Consider the following 20,000-nt stretch of genomic DNA (forward strand, 5'->3'; position numbering starts at 1 on the left):
ATCTTTATAAAATTGGGGAGGCAACTTATTAAATCTTTATAAAATTGGGGAGGCAACTTATTAAATCTTTGTTGAAATTTTTGTTAAGATAAGTTATCTCCCTTACTTTGCCACTCTAAAGTAAAAAAAGGCCGACTTGTCATCAATTGTTTACCTTTAATTGACGTTTGGTTGTTTACAGCCATTAGACAAAGATCTTTAACCCAAGTCATTTCTTCATGGCCGTAAAACGATCAAAATTCAAATTAAAGAAGCGTCAATGATACATCCGTATCAAGGCCAAAATCCACTCGAGGATAAAGATTAATAAAATTTCAGTTGAATGATGAAAAATATTATGAGAGGATTGAAATTGATGGATAAAATGAACAAAATTTAAATAGGTTCCAAACTGTCAACCATAATCCATCCTTTATCCCATCGCCGAAATGTTGCATCCCAGTGCCTGTTTTGCAAGTACATTAATTGAATGTGTTCCGATGAACTTCAAGCTTTTGTACCCTCTCCCTGACAAGCAGCAAAATCCCACCCCTACATATAGAGATCCCTAGATGCCGGAAAGCCTTCTACTTAAATAATTTCTTCCCTCGAGCTGTTAGACTTTGGAATTCCTTCCCTGGTCCTGGTTTTGCTGACTGTATTGACATGAAAAAGTTCAAATGTAATGTGAACAGACATCTTACTACTCACCAGCCTACATAGTATCCCTGCGAATTTTGTCCCAATTGTGTCCCAGTGACAGTTTGCCTTGTTTAAGGTGAAAAAGCAGTAAATATATAAATAAATAAAAAAAAATCATATATAGGGATGATTCATGACAAGTATTTATTCATATTGGATTTGAAGATTTGAAGACGACCATGTTGTAGTCTGCAGAGATGTAGTCCCATGGTAATGTGCGCCAAAGATGTTTATGAAAATTCTGTTTGCGATCATAGGAAGAAATGTTCTTTGTAGTTGTGATTAAGACGAGGTACTGTTGTGCATGCCTTACAAGGAAGAACCAGAGACTGAAACACAGTGGAGCAGAGAAAGACTAGCAATGCCTCTGTTAAACGGGATATTGAGCAGAGAAGAGATCACCGACCCACTAAATTTCAAAGTAAATTTTAAACTCTGTAAAAAACTGTTCTGGATATCATCTCCCCGGATGTGGCGGCAGTATTCTATTCTGTTTGCTGTTAAACACATGAACGAAAAAAGGAAAGTTCTTTGCAGTTGTGGTAGGAAGATAAGTTCTTGCTGTAAATGTCTTACAAGGAGGACGACCTTTCATGGAAATAAGATTAGAATAGAGAGAGAAAGATATGAAGCAATGTCTGAAAGAAAAAGGGCGATAGATAACAGAAGAGATCATTTTCCCACTAGATTCCAAAATCAATTTTGCAATTTGTCAAGGAAATGAGTGCTCTGAAGGGCTCCTCCCCAGATGTGGCAGCAGAACTCCATCTTAGAGCGTATCAGATTCTTTTATAGATGGACATTTTTCTGACCATAATTGCTTAATCTTCTTGTCTATAGAATTCTCTTTCTTTCACCCATTTGCTTTGCCTACTCGCACCAAGGTATGTTCATTCATATTTTGCCAAGTACTTTATCTACTACACAACTAAGGTTACTGAAATTCATGCTAGAATTGTCCAGAAGAACCCATGGCATAATGGATAAAGTACTTGGTAAAATTAAGTTGCAAAAGTTATACACTTCTGGAGATTTAAGGTTCAATCCTTGCTGCAAGCAACATTCAAAAATACAATTGCAAATTACTTAGGACTTCTATCTGGTTGACGGAATGAAAGCATGCTACCCCCCGTGGATTAAATAACGAGTTCTGTTGGAAATTTCGGACAGATTCCCGAGTTTGACAAAAAAATTTCTATGTTCAACAAAATGCACCTGAAGAAGGTTACATCGACTAAAACGTGAAAATAACACTCAAGATGAGAACAGTAGTCCTGAAGAATCCAAATAATACGAATAATCAATTCTCATCTTAAAAATTCAGAAACGTAAGATTTTAGATGTTATTAAGTTTAGATGTTGAACTTTTATGACTAAGATTGGAGAATAGAGGCTTGGATGGACTGGTGAAGCAGAAAACCACACCAAAATGACTGCATTTAGAAAGTGTTGATATTCGTTGATATGAAGATCATTACCACATCTACATTATTCTCCTTCACAAGCCTTTCTAATAGCAGTAACTCTCAGTAGATCACAACAAATAAATCAGGGTTGTTTTTTTCTAAAATTTGTTTTACAATTAAAATTCCGCTGATTTTTATTATGTTATATTTCCATAATCATGAAAAGCCAAATAACTTTCTTACGACATATTTACCGTCAAAGAGGAATAAAACATCTGGTATTAACTAGTAGAATGCCAGGATTGAAAAAACAAGGTCGACCAAGACGTACTTAGACGGACAACTTGATCGATTGTATGGGATTATTGTCAAAAGTTGAGCTGTTTTGGGCTATGGATAGCCATTTGCATTTGAAGAGCTGTGGTCGCCAATGCTGTTAAACGGCAGGGTTGCTGGTGATAATATTTTTATGTTGCTTTTGATGATGTGTTGATTAGCAAATAATCCTATTTATGTTTTTAATGATTTCAATCAAGCATTGTTGTTGGAATGTGAATGTTTCAACATCATGTCTGTTACAATTTTTCACTGGACCATTGTTGTTTGAGTGAAAAAGCGATTAGCATCAGTAACAGTAGATTGTAGTGATGATGAGTCTGTGATCAGATAAAAGTTTGCTGAGTCGTACCCAGCCACAGCGATATCTAGAACATGCATCAATGGCAGGATCTTGGCATATTGGTAGAGTTGGATCCTTCAAGCAGGTTCTACACACATCCATAACAGCTTCCGCTAGTAGGTCACCTCTTTCATTGGGGTGGGTGTTCTGGTTTCATATATCTGTGTGGGAGTTTAGGTCAGCACAAATGAGTTCATCAATTTGTAATGAGGGATGGAAATCAGCCATTGAAAAGCCTATGTGCTGCAGGAATTCTTTATTTGGTCAATTAACTCTGGTGTTCTGACTTTCTTATTCTTTCCACACCTCTCATCATCCTTCAGACTCCCTGCCTTCCTTGAATCTCTTATGCCACTAAAAAACTGTTGCACCATTCATGCAAGATGGTCCAAAAGCAGTCTGAAGCATTCCATACGTTTCTGTGACATTTTTCCAAGTTTAAAACAAAATTTTTATTGCATATCGTTCTTCTAAAATGTACTCACATCCAGATTACATTTTTTTAATTCACAAGCTGTGACAATCAGGTTTTAGTAGGGTGTATTCCAATTCCTGTTGTAGCTGTTCATTTGAACCTGAAATCATGAAAATTAGTCAATCATCTCATAAGATACTGAATTTTCAAGACTCAGTGACAATTTTAAATCTCTGTACAAAAAAAGTCTGGAAACTTATTTAAAACACCTTGTATATATAAAAGTGACATGCAGAAGTTCAAGTGTAACAGTACAGTTAGGGAAGCAGGGACCTGGAACGTTACACTTGAACTTCTGCATGTCAGTACAGTTAGGGAAGCAGGGACCTGGAACGTTACACTTGAACTTCTGCATGTCAGTACAGTTAGGGAAGCAGGGACCTGGAATGGAATTCCAGAGTCTAGCGGTTCTGGGGAAGAAACTACTGGAGTAGAAAGATCTTTTACATCTGGGGATCTCTACTGTGTGGGGGTGGGATTTAGCCGCCTGTCGGTTTTGTCGAGGGTGTCTACCTCATGGGGGCACAAGTGTCTGCAGTTCGTCAGAGCATTCACCATTAAAATACTTGGTGAACAGGCAGAGGGATGCAACATTTCGTCGATGGGATAGAGGCTGAAGCTTAGATGCCAGTTCAGGGCCTATCAGATTGGCGACTCTCTTTTGAACCTTGTCTAGGAGCGAGAGATTAGCAGCAGATGCACCAGCCCAAATGTGACAGCAATACTCCATACATGGGCGAATGGTGGCCTTATACTACAGGATACTTTCAGGTGTCAGTAGTTTTCTAGCACGGTAGGGAATTTGGACCTGTGCAATGAAGTTGGTTTGATTTTTAGCCGTAAAAATAGCTGCTAACGTCGAAATTGAAAAATAAATAAAACTTGGCAGATGTAAGTCGACAAAGTGCTTCTCTATACATGTGCAAATAGACATTTATAAGTTTAACAACGTTATTTTGGAAATTTTCATATGTGTATGGACATGGCTCATATAGTAACGAATAATGCTGGAGAAGTACATGTTTGGGTTTCAACCATAGCTAATGGAACTCAAGTCATATATATATTTTTAACTTTTGAACCATTACATTACAACTTTTGAATTATTACTATACATTTAGTACAATATAAAAAAATCAATAGATAATTGGCTTTATAATCATGAATATGAAATCTGCATGAATTAAAATAATATATATATATATATATATATATATATATTATATATATATTATATATATATTATATATATATACAAATATATATATATATATATATATATATATATATATATATATATATATATATATATATATATATATATATACCCCCAAAACTGGCCCAACTCTAATTAGGCCCCGTTTCTTAGTGTTTTGTCTAAATGAAATGAAACTTTGGTCATAACTAGTTTATTATATTCAAAACATCACATCGAAACACTAGTGTCTTTGGCCTTTTTTTCCCGTTCTACAGCATATGTTCTAGATGGCCCCATTTAGCTTTTGTTTTTTTGGGGTCACCCTGTATATAGATATATTACACTCATATCATAAAATTTTTCTTACTAATTGAGCATCCTGCTAGAGTTCTCTCCCATTGTCGTCATTGTACTGAGGGAGATAACTCCATTTTATTAAGAGATGAGTTCAATTTTTCATACGAAAATTTAGGACTGTCAATTGTTTTGTTTTTTCGACTACATTTTTTCGGACATTTTGTAATTTTTATTAAACAAAAATATTCAACCACTTTATTTAATGTAACAAAGTTTTATAACATTAATAACAACAAATATAAAATGCGACGATATTGTAATTTTTTTTTAAAACAAAACATTCGAGTAATTGCAAGAAAAAAATATTTTTTACATTTGATTATAACAAGGTTTCAAATTTTAAAACATTAATAACAACAAAAAAAGCTTTAGCATTACAAAAAGCGCTTATATATATATATATATATATATATATATATATATATATATAAGCGCTTTTTGTAATATATATATATATATATATATATATATATATATATATATATATATATATATATACACATCGGATAATAAAAAATTTGTGTATTTTTTAAAAATATATTTACATAATCAGAATAAAGAAAATAATTACAGATCAAAGTTATCTCCCTTGTTACTTCCGCGATTTCTGAAAAACATATGCACTAGAAAAAAAACAAACAAACAAAAAAAAACAGCATCTGTTATCATTTGTTGTCATTTGATTACAAATATTTTAATATCGCCACTTCCCGAAGTGCATATACTTATGTATTAATGAGATATCATTACCAATATATGTATTACTGAAAAACTTCTGTAGCTTAATCTGAATAATTTTTTTCTAATTTGTATTTTTCTTTACTGATTTAAAATCAAAAACCATCAACATTTTCTTTGCAGAAGAGGCATTTACGCAGAATGAGGATAAAAAATCTTTACGTCGAGACTTTGGATTTTACCATGCAGCATTCCAGCTTGTAACGATTGGTTCTGCTGATTCGCTTTATGGCCTGGAAGTCGTCCTTTCCCGAACAGTAGAGCACACGCAAGTAAACAGAATTTTTAGACATTTCTAGATTTTGTGATTAAAAAGATTCTTTCATTTTTTATCTACTATTTTAAAAATTTGACCCACATTCCTATATTAATAATGTTTGACCCTTTCTTGCGTGAGTCTGATTAAGCCAAAACGAACAGTTTAACTGTGGCAGTATGTTTGTTAAATAGTTATGTAAGTGTCCCAATGGAAGCTCACTGAGGATGAAAACTGTGTGTGGAGCAAAAGGGAAAAATCTTACTCAATCTTAATTTGGTGTGCAAATTACGAACCATGAAAGCGTTGTCCATTGATCCTTTCTGAGCAGAGAACTCTGTTCTGTTGATAGGTGTCAGAAAAATGACCGCAGGGATAACTGGCCAATGACAGCCAAGTGTTTCAAGCGATGTCACTTTTTGAACCTTCTTGCATTTAAGTAACTTACACATTATTTTTTAAATTTACTATTACATGGGCTGGTGCAGAGTTCAAGAAAGAGTCTCAAATCTAATAGGTCCGGCATTATCAACCATGCTCCAACTCCTATCCCATCACCACAATGTCATATCCATGTGCCTGTTTTACAAGTGTTTGAATGGAATGTGCTCTAATGAACTCATAACATCTGTGCCCACTTAACGTACAGACTCCCAACTAACCCGATAAGCAGCAAAATCTCACACCTTCACGATTGAAGTCCCTAGATGTTGGAAAGACCTCTACTCTAACAATTCTTTCCCTTAAACTCTCAAACTTTCCTCCCTGTTCCGTCTTCCTTGTGTACTACCCTGCAGAAGTTTAAATGTGATGCTCAACTCCCCACAGTCCCCTGTCAGACACGATCCCAATTAGTAGCCTCTTAAGTTCTAAGTGGCAGTATACCTTGTTTGAGGTGAAATAGAGTAAAATAAAATTATTAATAAAATTATTTATTGAAAGCAATGAAGTAGCATAAAATACTAAAATAAAGTTTTAAAAATATCAACCATTTTAATCTTTGCCAGTGTTCGCACTCGCTATTTATTTCAATAAATATTCATAATAAAATTACGTTATACATAGTACGGCTTACTTTAGAAATTAAATTTTAATATTATATAAATTTAATTTTTTAAATTAAATTTTAATTTTATATAAATCTAATTTTAAAAATTAAATTTTGATTTCATATAAATTTAATTTTTATAATTTAATTTTAATTTCATATAAATTATCATTAGCGTTTTTGTTGATCTTGAGGAATAAAAAAAAATTACGAAAACTTTGTTTTACAGAATGAAGGATTTACTTTTAAATTCACTTCAGACAGCGAGGTAAGTCTCAGGTGTATGATTGACTTACTAGTTACATTTTTGCTTCTCCTCACTGCTTTAAATGGTTTTATCTATGAGCTAGAATAAAAACGTGCCTTACTCATTAACCTTTATGTAATGGTTGGAAGTCATCAACATTGTCTGGACAATAATACTCATCAATTGAATATTTTCAAACATTTGTTTTCTGCATTAGGAGCTAATCCATTTCACTCTTATGTTCATATGTAAAGATTCAAAATATGAGTACATTTTTTGAAACACCCAATTAAGTAAATTAAAAAAAAATTAAAGTTTACAAATTGAATATTTCTGTAAACTTAAAGCATATTTGGTAAAAAAAAAACAAACAAAAAAACAAAACAAAAAAAAAAACCCCCAAAAAAACTTCAACCGAAGAAATTTTTTTGATTAAAAACAAATGTTTTTTTTTTTTTTTTTAGGATGGGGACAGCAACCAATCTCCGACTTTGTGGCTGATGATAAAAGCTCACCTTTCGGAACAATGTAACCATGGATTCAAGACGTTCCAAGAGTTCCTTGATTCCAAGCAGTATTCAGTCACTGGTATTCTACGTTATGAAAAAGTATTTGGCAGATGTTTTGTGAGCACAGGAGGCTTGGATACAACCAAGGTAACATTTTATCATCTCATATTTGATCACCACACATATCACTTTTCAACCCCTTTTATTGCTATAAGTCAATTTAGTATCCAATCAAATCCTTTAACACTATAAGTTTATGTTCTAATGCAAAAGCAATATAAGTTTTATCTCTTATGATGCTTGGAATCAAATATGTCTTATTGTAACCTTACACAGGGAACCAACACGATGTTGTAATAGAGCCTGTCACAAAGAAAACAAATAATAACTCAAACTCATTTTTTGTGCAACAACGACTTTTATTTCGTAATTCTCTCGTTTACTACCATGAGGTTTCTCACATGATCGTCTTCTCTAACATGCTCTTGAATGTCATCCACGTCTTTAAAGTGATTATCTTCTCAAACATGCGATCTCATTTTTACAGTTTTCTTTTTTCTTTACTGTGACATCATTTTGCTCATGGCTCAGTATTTGCATATAACAAATAAAATAATAAATTATATTTGCATATAACAAATAAAATAATAAATTATATTTGCATATAACAAATAAAATAATAAATTATATTTGCATATAACAAATTAAATCATAAATTATATTTGCATATAACAAATAAAATAATAAATTATATTTGCATATAACAAATAAAATAATAAATTATATTTGCATATAACAAATAAAATAATAAATTATATTTGCATATAACAAATTAAATCATAAATTATATTTGCATATAACAAATTAAATAATAAATTATATTTGCATATAACAAATTAAATCATAAATTATATATGCATATAACAAATTAAATATTAAATTATATTTGCATATAACAAATTAAATAATAAATTATATTTGCATATAACAAATAAAATAATAAATTATATTTGCATATAACAAATTAAATATTAAATTATATTTGCATATAACAAATTAAATATTAAATATTATTTTCATACAACAAATTAAATATTAAATTATATTTGCATATAAAAAATTAAATAATAACCATCCATGCTATATTACATTATCATCTATTTATATAAAAGACAAAACGGCCGCGTGCGTTTTTGTATAACCAGCAAAGGCTTTTTTCGCCGGGGTTCTCGGTGGGTGGGGGTGGGGGAAGGTTACTATGTTTTAGAACTTTTTTTTATACTCCCTAGATGATAATATCTATGATTTGCAAAGGGACGCTGTCTCTAGATTTATTTTGATTGACTTTTATAAAATTCACGTGTGTTTGTTCGTGTTTGTTCGTGTTTTTCGTATAAAAGTGAAACTAAATCAAAAGCAAAGTCAGCTTCCCAACCTTTTGTGCTTGGACATCCAGAAAGCAATTAGCTTTGATCAATGTGGGGAAAACCCTTCATATCAGACAATTACTATTCATTTGGACACTCCCTTTTTGTGGGGAGTTAGTTTTCCCCAACATCGTGGGGGAAACAAATAAGTAAAATGGTGGAAAGTTGAACTGGCCTCCAGCCAACATTCGTTTCTGCAAGTCAACTTTTTGATTGACATTAGTAAATTTAAATGCTTTTCACTTCCTATGGCTTCGTAGCGTTGAAGTAAAAGTTCACATTTTCTTTCACTTTCATCTGTTTTGCAAAATCAGCTTTTGATAATCCATGATCCCATAATAAAGTAGTAATCTATGCGAGATAATCTGGTGCTTATTTAGAATTGCACTTAGTTTAAAAAAAAAAAAAATAAATAATAAATACCGAAAAATATTTATCATGTCACGGAATGAAGATATAATATTTAAAAAATCACGTAAATTAATCAAGTAGTTTCATTGTTCTTTTTTTTTTTTTTTTTAAATAAGAAAATCAAATTTTATGAGGAAACGAGAAGTAGGCTGCTAGCGGCCATGTTAATTTAATTTTTTCCAAAATTCAAGGGCAACAATTCAATTCGACTACAAACATTTTGCTTGCCAGCAAAGCGTGCCAGAGGTTAATTGGCCAAAAATGTGGTGAGACGACAACAACTACGGATGGCAGTGATGGCTGAGAATGCAGTTAGGAGATTCAAAGTTCCTATCCGTCGCGGTTACCACCTGACGAAGGCCAGAGGAATTAGTTGGCCGAAACGTTGTGAATAAACAATCCAATAAAAAAGATGAAAAATAACAACTAATAAAGATGAGACTAATAGTCCAAAATAAAAATAAATTAATAAACATTTTGCTATTCAAAATAATTAAAACTTTTTAATCACTAAAAATCGTAAAATCTGATTTTCTTAATAATAAAAGTAGCTACTTCATTAATTTACGTGATTTTGGGAATATGACATCTTTGTTTTGTGACAAGTACGTACACCATAAAGATTTTTCTGTATATATATTTTTAAATATAAGTGTAATTCTAAATATGAACCGATAAATTATACATGAGTTACCTCCCTTGAAATTAGAAGTAACGTGATGTAAATAGTTTATTGCTTGAGTGTGGATAAAAGCTATAATTATATTGAGTAAAAAATTAATAATTGTGAATTATGAATCAGTTTCAAAAGGAAAAACAAATTCAATCAACTATATATACTAGCTGAATACTCGGCGTCGCTCGGGATTTGTATGTTTTCCTTTTGAAACCTTTGACCTTTACTCCTGATCTGAAATGGAACACGTACATCAAGTCTGTTGCCAAGGTCGCTGGAAAGATGCTGGGATCCTTCTACCGCTCCAGAAGATATCTCACTACGGATGCAATTCTTTCACGAAAAACACCCGTCTAGCCGAATCCACAGTGAAAAATTTCCCCCACTCTTTATCTGTGCCTAAATCAAAATGTGGATTCCATGAACAAAGCTTTTTTATTAGAACTGCACGCCTGTGGAACTCTGTTCCGTCTGCCTGCTTCCCACCTGACTACAACTTGGATGTCTTCAAGTCCAACGTTAACAAATTCCTAATGAACCGCCCCCTTAAGTAAACACTTCATCAAATCTCCACACTAACGTGCTGTACTTGCAATAACCCTTATCCCTGAGTGGCTTCCGGGCTTTGATAAGTGGTGACCACTGTGTAAAAAAAAAAGAAAGAAACTGATTGATAATTCACAATTATTAATTTTTTTACTCTCTCTGTCTCTCTCTCTCTCTGTCTCTCTCTCTCTCTGTCTCTCTCTCTACACACACATATATATATATATATATATATATATATATATATATATATCACTGCTTACCAAGAACAGAAGCTACTCGAGAATAAAAGTTAACGACTTTGTTAGGTGGATGTTTAGACAACACTGTGAAGATTACTAACAATTGTGGAAACTGGGCAGAATTTGATTATTTAAGAGGATGCCTCAACAAGAATTTGTTAATATTAGACTTGAATGCAGTATTGTGTTCCATGGATTGGCAATTCATGGAAAGAAACTTTGTTCATGGAAGTTCTGTTTAGTTTTTGGTACACAGAGGAAGAAAGGACAATTATTTACAATGGTTGTAGCTAGACGAGTCTTTGCTGTGAATGTTTTACGAGGGAACCATAGATCGAGTTCAGTTGAGCACCTGTCATGAAAGTAACAATAGAGTAGAGAAAGGCTAGCAATGTCTTTTCTGTCTAGGAAATAGAGGAGGACAACCCCACTAGATTTCGAAGTTGGTTTTGAACTTTGTCTAAGTAGGAAAGGATGCTCTGAGTAGTACTTCATCTTAGGATGTATAATATATTTGTGTAGTAGCAGTTCAGCCTGGCTTTGCTCGGGCCCTATGTACTTTTCATAGCTTTATGTGCATGTATATATATATATTAAAACTTTGACTCGTGTCCAGGTAACCTACATCTAAAATTTCAAGTGTTTAGACCCAAAATTGGTTTAGGAGTTTGGTAGTCTACAAAGGTCAACTCTTTCAACTTTGACCTCTTGGCAGCCAAATTTTCGGCCAAAAACCGATTAAAACGTTTTCCCTATGTCTGAATACACTTTATGTAAAATTTCAAATGTTTGGAGCAAAAACTGGCTGAGTAATTTGGTAGAGACCGCAGATGTAAAAATTTTTAAAACTTTGCCCCCAATTTTGCCCCCTTAACATTTATTGTTTTGGGCTCAAATAAAATTAAAATGTTTGATCCATGTCCAAGTAACCTACATCTACAATTTCAAGTGTTTAGACCCAAAATTGGTGGAAGAGTTTGGTAGAGTTTTCAAAGGTCAAATCGTTGAAATTTGACCTCTTGACAGCCAAATTTCTGACAGAAATCCAATTAAAAAGATTTTCCCAAATCTCAATACCCTTATGTCAAATCTCAAGTCTGTAGACTGAAAATCGACAGAGTAGTTTTGTAGGGGAATGTACACACACACACACACACACACACACGCACACACACACACACACACACACACACACACACACACACACACACATGCACAGAAAAAGGCTGCCAAGCGGTCAAAACTGAAAAATTGGTACGTAGGGGGTTATAAGATTTTATCTGTTCATTAACTGTTTCATAAATGTGCACGTATGAATCATTCACATTTCAGATACCCTCTGTTAAGAATAAGTAGGTTTGAAAACACATTTTAAAGATCGTATTAAGCTGGTCTAATGGTTATCGTACTTGACTCAATGTCTTTAGGTTTTGGTTTTTATCTCAGCTCAAGTGTTTTATTTTTACTTACAAGAAGTGAACTCTTGAATTGGAAGCCATGTTTAATTTCAGAAGAGTTTCCGAGTTTTATATACAAGTCCTGGAAGAATTTATTTATAATTAATAATTTTGGAGGCAAAGAGCAAGAGGTCCTTCTCGTGTTGACACGAAAAATTATGTGCTGGAATATTAAAAGATTCAATTTTTATGAAGCAATTTTGGTTTCTGATTGGTTGATTATAGAATGTGAATTAATTTGATTCATCAGTTCCTATGAACTGTTTAGAAAGAGAACATGCACATGTCTCACTTTCTGTATGAATTAAAATATAATATTTATGCATATTTTACGACCAGGCAATGCCAAGTAGCTTGCTAGTATAAAATTAAAAGCAAACACAACGGTTTTTAAATTGTTTACAGCTGTTTCAAAACAATGTTTATTTTAAGTTATATAATGAAACATTTTTTTTTTTCAAAACAAAATTTTTGTAACAGAAAAAAACAAAACCCTACAACTACGTCTAAAAAAGTCTAATTTTCACCAAAAACAAAGCAAAAAATAACAAGAATCGATCCATTATGAAATATGTTATAAAATGTTAAATTTCACGTAAGGTTTTATTTTTGTGTTTTGCATTTTTTCTAGATTTACGGAGTTGATTTGACTAAGTTTACACGAAATGTGTTAAAGTGAAGAATAATTTATTTAAATTTACAGAAATTTGTTGCAAGACTGAATATCAAACCAGGAGAGAAAGTTCTGGATGTTGGGTGTGGAATCGGTGGCAGTGCCTTTCACATTGCCAAGGTAAGTCACAACTTTATCTATTGAAAGCAGTGTGGGGGGGTTATGCTCACTCAACTAATTATATTTTAATTTATTTTATTAAATTTATGATTTAGTATAATTACGTGCATGAGCTTTATCAGCACATGAAATTCAGATTTTCCCCATTTTTTGAAAATTTGCAATAATGGTTTCACTGAACTGTAATTTGCAAACTAATAATCCGATTAAAGTTAACTTTTGACACGTGTACGAGTTGAAAAACAAAAACAAATTGCCAAAAAATAACTCTTACTTATCGACATGTTTGTTTTAAAAAGTTTAAAACAATTTTCAAGTTTTGTTATTTTAAAATTTATTTTGGTCTTTTCACTTAAACTAGCGGGGGGGGGGGGGTACCCGGCGTTGCCCGGGTATTTGTAGGTGTGTGTATGAGGGGGGGAGTAATTAACAATCCTGCTTAAATATTATGAAAAAGACGATGTAAAAAAAAAAAATCCAAAATCAAAACGGAAAAAAATGACATAAATAAACCTGTGTATGGGGGGGGGGGGTAAACTAAAGAATAAGCGAAGTAATAAAAAAAAAACGTTTGGTCGGGAGGAGGGATTGAACCCGGAAGCTTAGACGCTGAGGTGGAAACCAATGCCAACTACTTAACGGTCTCGACCACGAGTGAGAATAATTGATTAGCGTGTTAAGTTAAAGCTTATAAAGCTAAAAGAGGTTTGATTGACAGGACGACGCTAAATGAGGTCATCGTGCGATCGTTATTTTTAGTTTTCACTTCACCCCAGATGGTGGTGGGACGGGGGAAAGCAGAGCAAAAGCCGAGAACCCAACGTTTTTCACTGTATTTATACTAAAATGCAGGACGAACCGGGGACAGAACGAAATAGCGCGAATCTCATAAAAGTCGACGTAAATAAATCTAGAGATGACCCGCGTTCCTAAATCCTACATATTATGATATAGAACCCATATAAATAGTTGTAAGCGATAGTAACGAACCCGGGAGCGTGTGCTCGAAAAGCCTTTTGAAGACATACACGAAATGGTCACACACATTTTGCCTTTTATATATATAGAAGATGATTTTATTAAAAAAAAATTGTGTCAAAATTGCGTTTTTTTTAGATGAGCACTTTTTGGATAATGATCATCATGATAATGGATGGATGGATGATGATGATGATGATGATAGCTAAATCATGATTATGGATGGATGATGAATGAGTCTTTTAACATTCCAGTAAAAGCTCAATCAATGTTAACATTTAACAACAGAGCCTATATAAATAAATAATAGAACGCTAAGTTGATGGCTTTATTAGATGGTGGATGAGTCCCTTAACCCTTCAGCATCATGGGGATGCAGAGTGTCTTGAGCAAGAATAGCCTGGCAGCATTCGTCCTTCACCACGCTTCAGAGCATGTACAGTACCTGGTATTACTAAATGGTTACCCATTTTAGCAGTGATCAAGCTCAACATTGCTTAACTCAGGTATATCAATGTGATTATGCCATACATTTCAGGTTTAAAACATACAAAAAGAGAAAAGAAAAAACAGTTTAAAAAAACATGCGCTAATACGTGTATGCCTATTTCTTTTTTAATTTTTTGTTTTTTGAATCTTTCAAGAGAAAGTAAAGACAAATTTTGAAATAACAAAAACTTTTGCAAGAGCAAAAAAAAAAAAAAAAAATTTGAAATAATAAAAAATTTTGAAATAAAATTTTTCTGAAAAAACAAAAAATTTTGAAATAACAAAAAATTTAGAAATAACAAAAAAATTAGAAAAAAACAAGAATTTTGATATAACAAAAAATTTTGAAATGACCAAAATCTTTGAAATAACAACAATTTTGAAATAACCAAAAATTTGAAATAATAAAAATATAGAAATAACAAAAATTTTGAAAAAACAATAAATTTTGAAATACCAAACAAATTTAGAAATAAAAAAAATTAGAAATTACAAAAAATTTTAAATAAAAAATTTTGCTTTAAATAATAAAAAAATTTGAAATAACAAAAATTTTGAAATAACAAAATGTTTTGAATTTTAAATAACAAAAAAAATATGAAGTAACAAAAAAATTTAGGGCTTATCGACCTTTCGGGTTAGTGGTAGAGTTAAGGAAGTTTTTTTGAGGGACTTAATATGCATATTAGCTGACTCAATACATAAATCATGTCATGTATATTTGTCCAAAACACCATTACACGGTTCTTGCTAATTTTTCATTTTTCTCGGATGCATTTTCTGCATTCAGAACAGAAAATGCCTAGACTCTATGCAGTTTCCATAATTTTTGACACAGAAATTCATATCATATCAAAAATTCATTTACATTATCTTCAGCCACTCACTTTTAGAAATAAAACTCCTTAAATGACATCATATCCTATAAGTTTGATCTAATTTTTTGATAATTATAGTCAGTCCATTTTCTTCACTGATATCAATTATTGCCAAATGCCGAACATATTCTCTTATATTTGGTGGTTGTGACCAAAATACAGCCAGGTTCTGTTTCCCTTTATATAAACATGCAAATATAGACCATTTGCTTCTTGCTTGTTTTTATTCAGAATATGACTCTTCATTTAGCAAAATAGTTGCTTTGTAAAAGAAGTTATTTTTCTTTGAAATGTGTTTCAATGTTTGCAAGAATTAAAATATCATATTTAACTGTATTTTATGATCGAGCTACACCGGGTGTTCCTGCTAGCTTAGATAAATACTTTTGCAGTTTTAAAAAAAGAGCTACAATAATATCAGAGTGTCTCTATTTAAACTTAACATTTACAGAATGCCAACATCAATATATTGCATATGAATGAGTCCACTGTGGAATTTCCACAGGTCCTACTAGTTATTATTATTATTATTATTATTATTATTATTATTATTATTATTATTATCATTATTATTATTATTATCATTATTATTATTATTTTATTATTATTATTATTATTATCATTATTATTATTATTATCATTATTATTATTATTATTATCATCATCATTATTATTATCATTATTATTATTATTATTATTATCATTATTATTATTATTATTATTATCATTATTATTATTATTATTATTATCATTATTATTATTATTATTATTATCATCATTATTATTATTATTATTATTATTATTATTATTATTATTATTATTATTATTATTCACATTTTGTGTCTGCCTATTGGTATTATCGATTTTATACGGATAGGCAGATCATAGCGAATGAACATAGGTTATCAACATCTTTGTTGTCTTCCAGCACTTTTCGCAAGATTCTGGCAGTTCTCAACAAGGCAGTCTTTTGAAGCATTCAACATTGCAATGGATTTCAATTTTCTCAACTCACTTGTCAAATTCTTTTGTCACACTTCCCCGGGCTTCCATCACAATAGGAACCTTCTTCAACTTCCACAATTTTTTTTATCTCCCTTTTCAAGTGTTGGTCCTTTTTGACTTTCCTCTTTTCTTTTCCCTCCACATTCACATCAACTGGCATTGCTATATCAATAATTATTGCCTTGTGTTCCTTTTTACCAACAAAACTAAATCTAGTCTCCTTGCTTCAATCACATGATCACATTGGATATTCATATCACACAATAATTTCACATTATCACTTTCCACCATGCTTTTTGGAACATGCTCATATCATTTTTCACTGCATTCCAATCCTATTTTTTGTATATATTCCAATGGACCTTTCTCGCAATATTGCCATGCCATCTCTTGTATTCATTTTGAGTTAATTTTTCACAACTACTGATGAGGTGCTGTACATTCTCACCTTTCTGACCACACAGTCGACACAGGGGATTTTCGGCCGTTTTATCAATGTGATACTTCAGATAATTTGTCCTGGGCACTTGCTCCTGTGCGGCACATATCAGGGCTTCTGTCCAACCTTCAAGTCACATTTTGACAACCATCGCCAGGTTTTTCCTTGTCCAACGCCTCTGGTAGATTTCTATTGAACTGACGATACAATTACTTTTCAATTCATTTGTTTTTCATTTTTTGTTCATTTATTACCTTGAATTCCTTGCTTCTTACAACTTGCTCTCTTACAATGTTTCAAATTTTGACACACCCTTTATAAGCTTTTCATTACAGTTAGAGATGTAAGCTTTTAGACTATTTTCTTATTCTTTTACACAGTGTTCTACACTTATAAGTCTTCGTCCTTTCTCTTTTCTTTTCACATATAACCTATCGACATCTTTGCGTGAAGAGTTCCATATCATTCAGTTCATTTTATTTACATGAAATAATACCCGACCCATATCGAAATATAGCTTCTGCCCATTTGTTTACTGTCGATATTTTGTTTCTCCTATTATTATTAATCTTTTTTTAAGGAGAATGAGGAGTGGAGCAATTATGCTCCATTTGCCTTGGAGATAAGGCGTATACACGGGGTTAAAACACAAATAATCACGGTCTTAGTTGGTACACTAGGAGTAGTATCAAGTCGTCTGGAAGGACAGTTGAAAAAACTACAAATCCCCGATATTTTAGGTGGCCTTCAGATCTCTGCAATTATAGGTACCACCAACATCCTTAGGAAAACACTTGATCTTTGAAGCTCCTGGTTTGGAGCCGGGATTGAAGGAAATCCTCTGGAAATGAATATCATCCCTTTCCAGAGAGACGTTGATAAACGAAATCAGAATTATTATTATTATTATTATTAATATTATTATTATTATTATTATTTATATTTTTTTAACTTATTAAAAAAAACCGTACACGTGTTTATCTCCTATAACAAAAAAATGTTTTTTTGATCATTACCCTAAAAAAACTAGAATGGTCTAGAAATGAGGAGAGATGAGTGTTTTATGTTAAATTTCACACATGTGCAGGAGCAAGGATGGTTGGGAAATAAGTGGGAACCAGGATGTGGTCCCACGTTGAAAAACTCATCTCGGTCTCAAATTTTTTGCTGTTGGCCACTTACATCCCTGAATGATGCTAAATAAACATGTAACCAGGGTTGCGGAGTCGGATGATAAAAGTCTGACTCTGACTCCTTTAATATCTTCTGACTCTGACTCCAGACTCTGACTCTGATTCCTCCGACTCTGACTCCCGACTCTGACTTTGATTCCTGACTCCTATGTGAAAATCTATTCTGAAGATCCATATACCAGCCTCCCACATCTATTCCGCAAGCATTTTATAAATACTTTTCACGTATATTATTTTTTACGTTTAACATTCATTTGTATGATAAATATACTCACATATAAACTCAATCAGCTTTATAGAATAAGGTAACAAAGGGATAAAAAATTTACAATGAAATTTTATCATGCTATCAGTTCAAAAGGAAATACAATATTTAGGGATAGGGAAACCTCTTTAAGCCATGGCATTTCGAAGCCAAACACTTCTCATCAGAAGAGGCGAGTAAAGACACATATACAGAGAAGAAATTTTTTAAAAGATAATATTGTCTTTATGGAAAGAGAATCAAAAGAAAAATAGGAAAAATCTATAAAGGGCTGTAGTAGCATAGGTTGTTTCTTATTGATTTAGGACAGTTTTTTACAGATAAGATTGTAATTCCGGATCGATCCCAGACTAATCCAATTGCTAAATTTCATTTGATTCAGAAACTGGATAACTTTCAGATTACAATCCGATTATTATCTCATGTAATCCACAATAATCTCACTCAAAGACAGAATTTTCATTGGTCCTGTGTGACTTTACAACCAAAACAAAAACAGATACTATTTGCAGTGGTCTGATGGACTAAAATATCTTGATGAAGTAGAAGCATTGCAGTACAGTACAAAATAAAAGCAAAACCATACAAAAACTGCTAAATTGTGCAAAACCAAACAGTAAAACCATGTAAAAAATAAATTTATTGGACTTAAGGAGTCGGAGTTGGATAAAAAAAATCTGACTTCGACTCTGACTACTAGTATTCTTACAAATCTGACTCTGACTCCGACTCCAGCTAAAACATCCAACTCCGAATCTTCAATCCTGCATGTAACACTAATATATGTCTCGCTAAAAGGAACCGAATAAATAGTTGTGGATATAAGGATGCTGAAGATGGTATTCATTTTTCTCCTGCAAGAAGACATCTGACACAAGAGTCGGAAAGTGGGATTGAAAAGGAACAGTATTCTGATCTGCAAAAAAAAAAAAAATGCTTGGGCAGCCCTATTGGTATTCCTCGGGAGAGGCACCTGAGGTGATTATCTATAAACTAACCTCTTCTCAGAGAGAAGATAAAGCCTGGGAGGGTGGACTTTCTAGTATTGCACAGGACCAGCATCATACTGCAATCAGCAGGGAAATGGTCATTTTAGGAATGATCTAGATTCTGTTGAATTTGGTGTCAAGGGAACAAATTTCGAGGCTGGAGATATTGGTGTACTGATCAAACTTTGGGTTGAACTAACGAAAACAACAAACGACAAAACAATATTTTTGAAATTTGTAAAACATTCACACTTTTTCATATTTATCGCATCTCTTTTCCTTCTATTTTTCTCCCGACAGGTGTACGGAGCAGAAGTTTTTGGCATCGATCTTTCTACCAACATGATTTCAATTGCCCATCAGCGTTGTCGGGAAGTTAATCTGACTGATGTAAGAAAAATATTTTTTGTAAGAAATTTCCGTTCATATTTAAAATTCAACTTAATTAAAAAAAAAAAAATCTTTATGATGTACGTATCTGTCACGGCACAAAGATGTCATATTTAAAAAATCACGTAAATTGATCAAGTATTTTTTTTAACTAAGAAGATAAAAATTTGCGATTTTTAGTAATTAATAATTTACTAACAAACAAAATCACGGTAGTAGAATTGAGCT

At 32.4% G+C, this 20,000-nt stretch overlaps 1 protein-coding gene across 3 annotated transcripts in view; it reads left to right on the forward strand.

Moving 5' to 3' along the window:
• Positions 1-20,000, forward strand: part of LOC145277531 (phosphoethanolamine N-methyltransferase-like) — a 104,646-nt gene that overhangs the window by 61,480 nt on the left and 23,166 nt on the right. For all 3 annotated transcript variants that reach the window (XM_080128979.1, XM_080128978.1, XM_080128981.1), the window contains exons 5-8: positions 5,658-5,806; positions 7,550-7,741; positions 13,057-13,146; positions 19,683-19,772. In XM_080128979.1, coding sequence (XP_079985105.1) covers positions 5,658-5,806; positions 7,550-7,741; positions 13,057-13,146; positions 19,683-19,772 — 521 coding nt within the window. The remainder of the gene's footprint in view (positions 1-5,657; positions 5,807-7,549; positions 7,742-13,056; positions 13,147-19,682; positions 19,773-20,000) is intronic.

Source organism: Euprymna scolopes, chromosome 6, assembly GCF_053919585.1.
Source record: "Euprymna scolopes isolate OS-2025 chromosome 6, ASM5391958v1, whole genome shotgun sequence".
Classification (NCBI taxonomy): Eukaryota; Metazoa; Mollusca; class Cephalopoda; order Sepiida; family Sepiolidae; genus Euprymna; species Euprymna scolopes.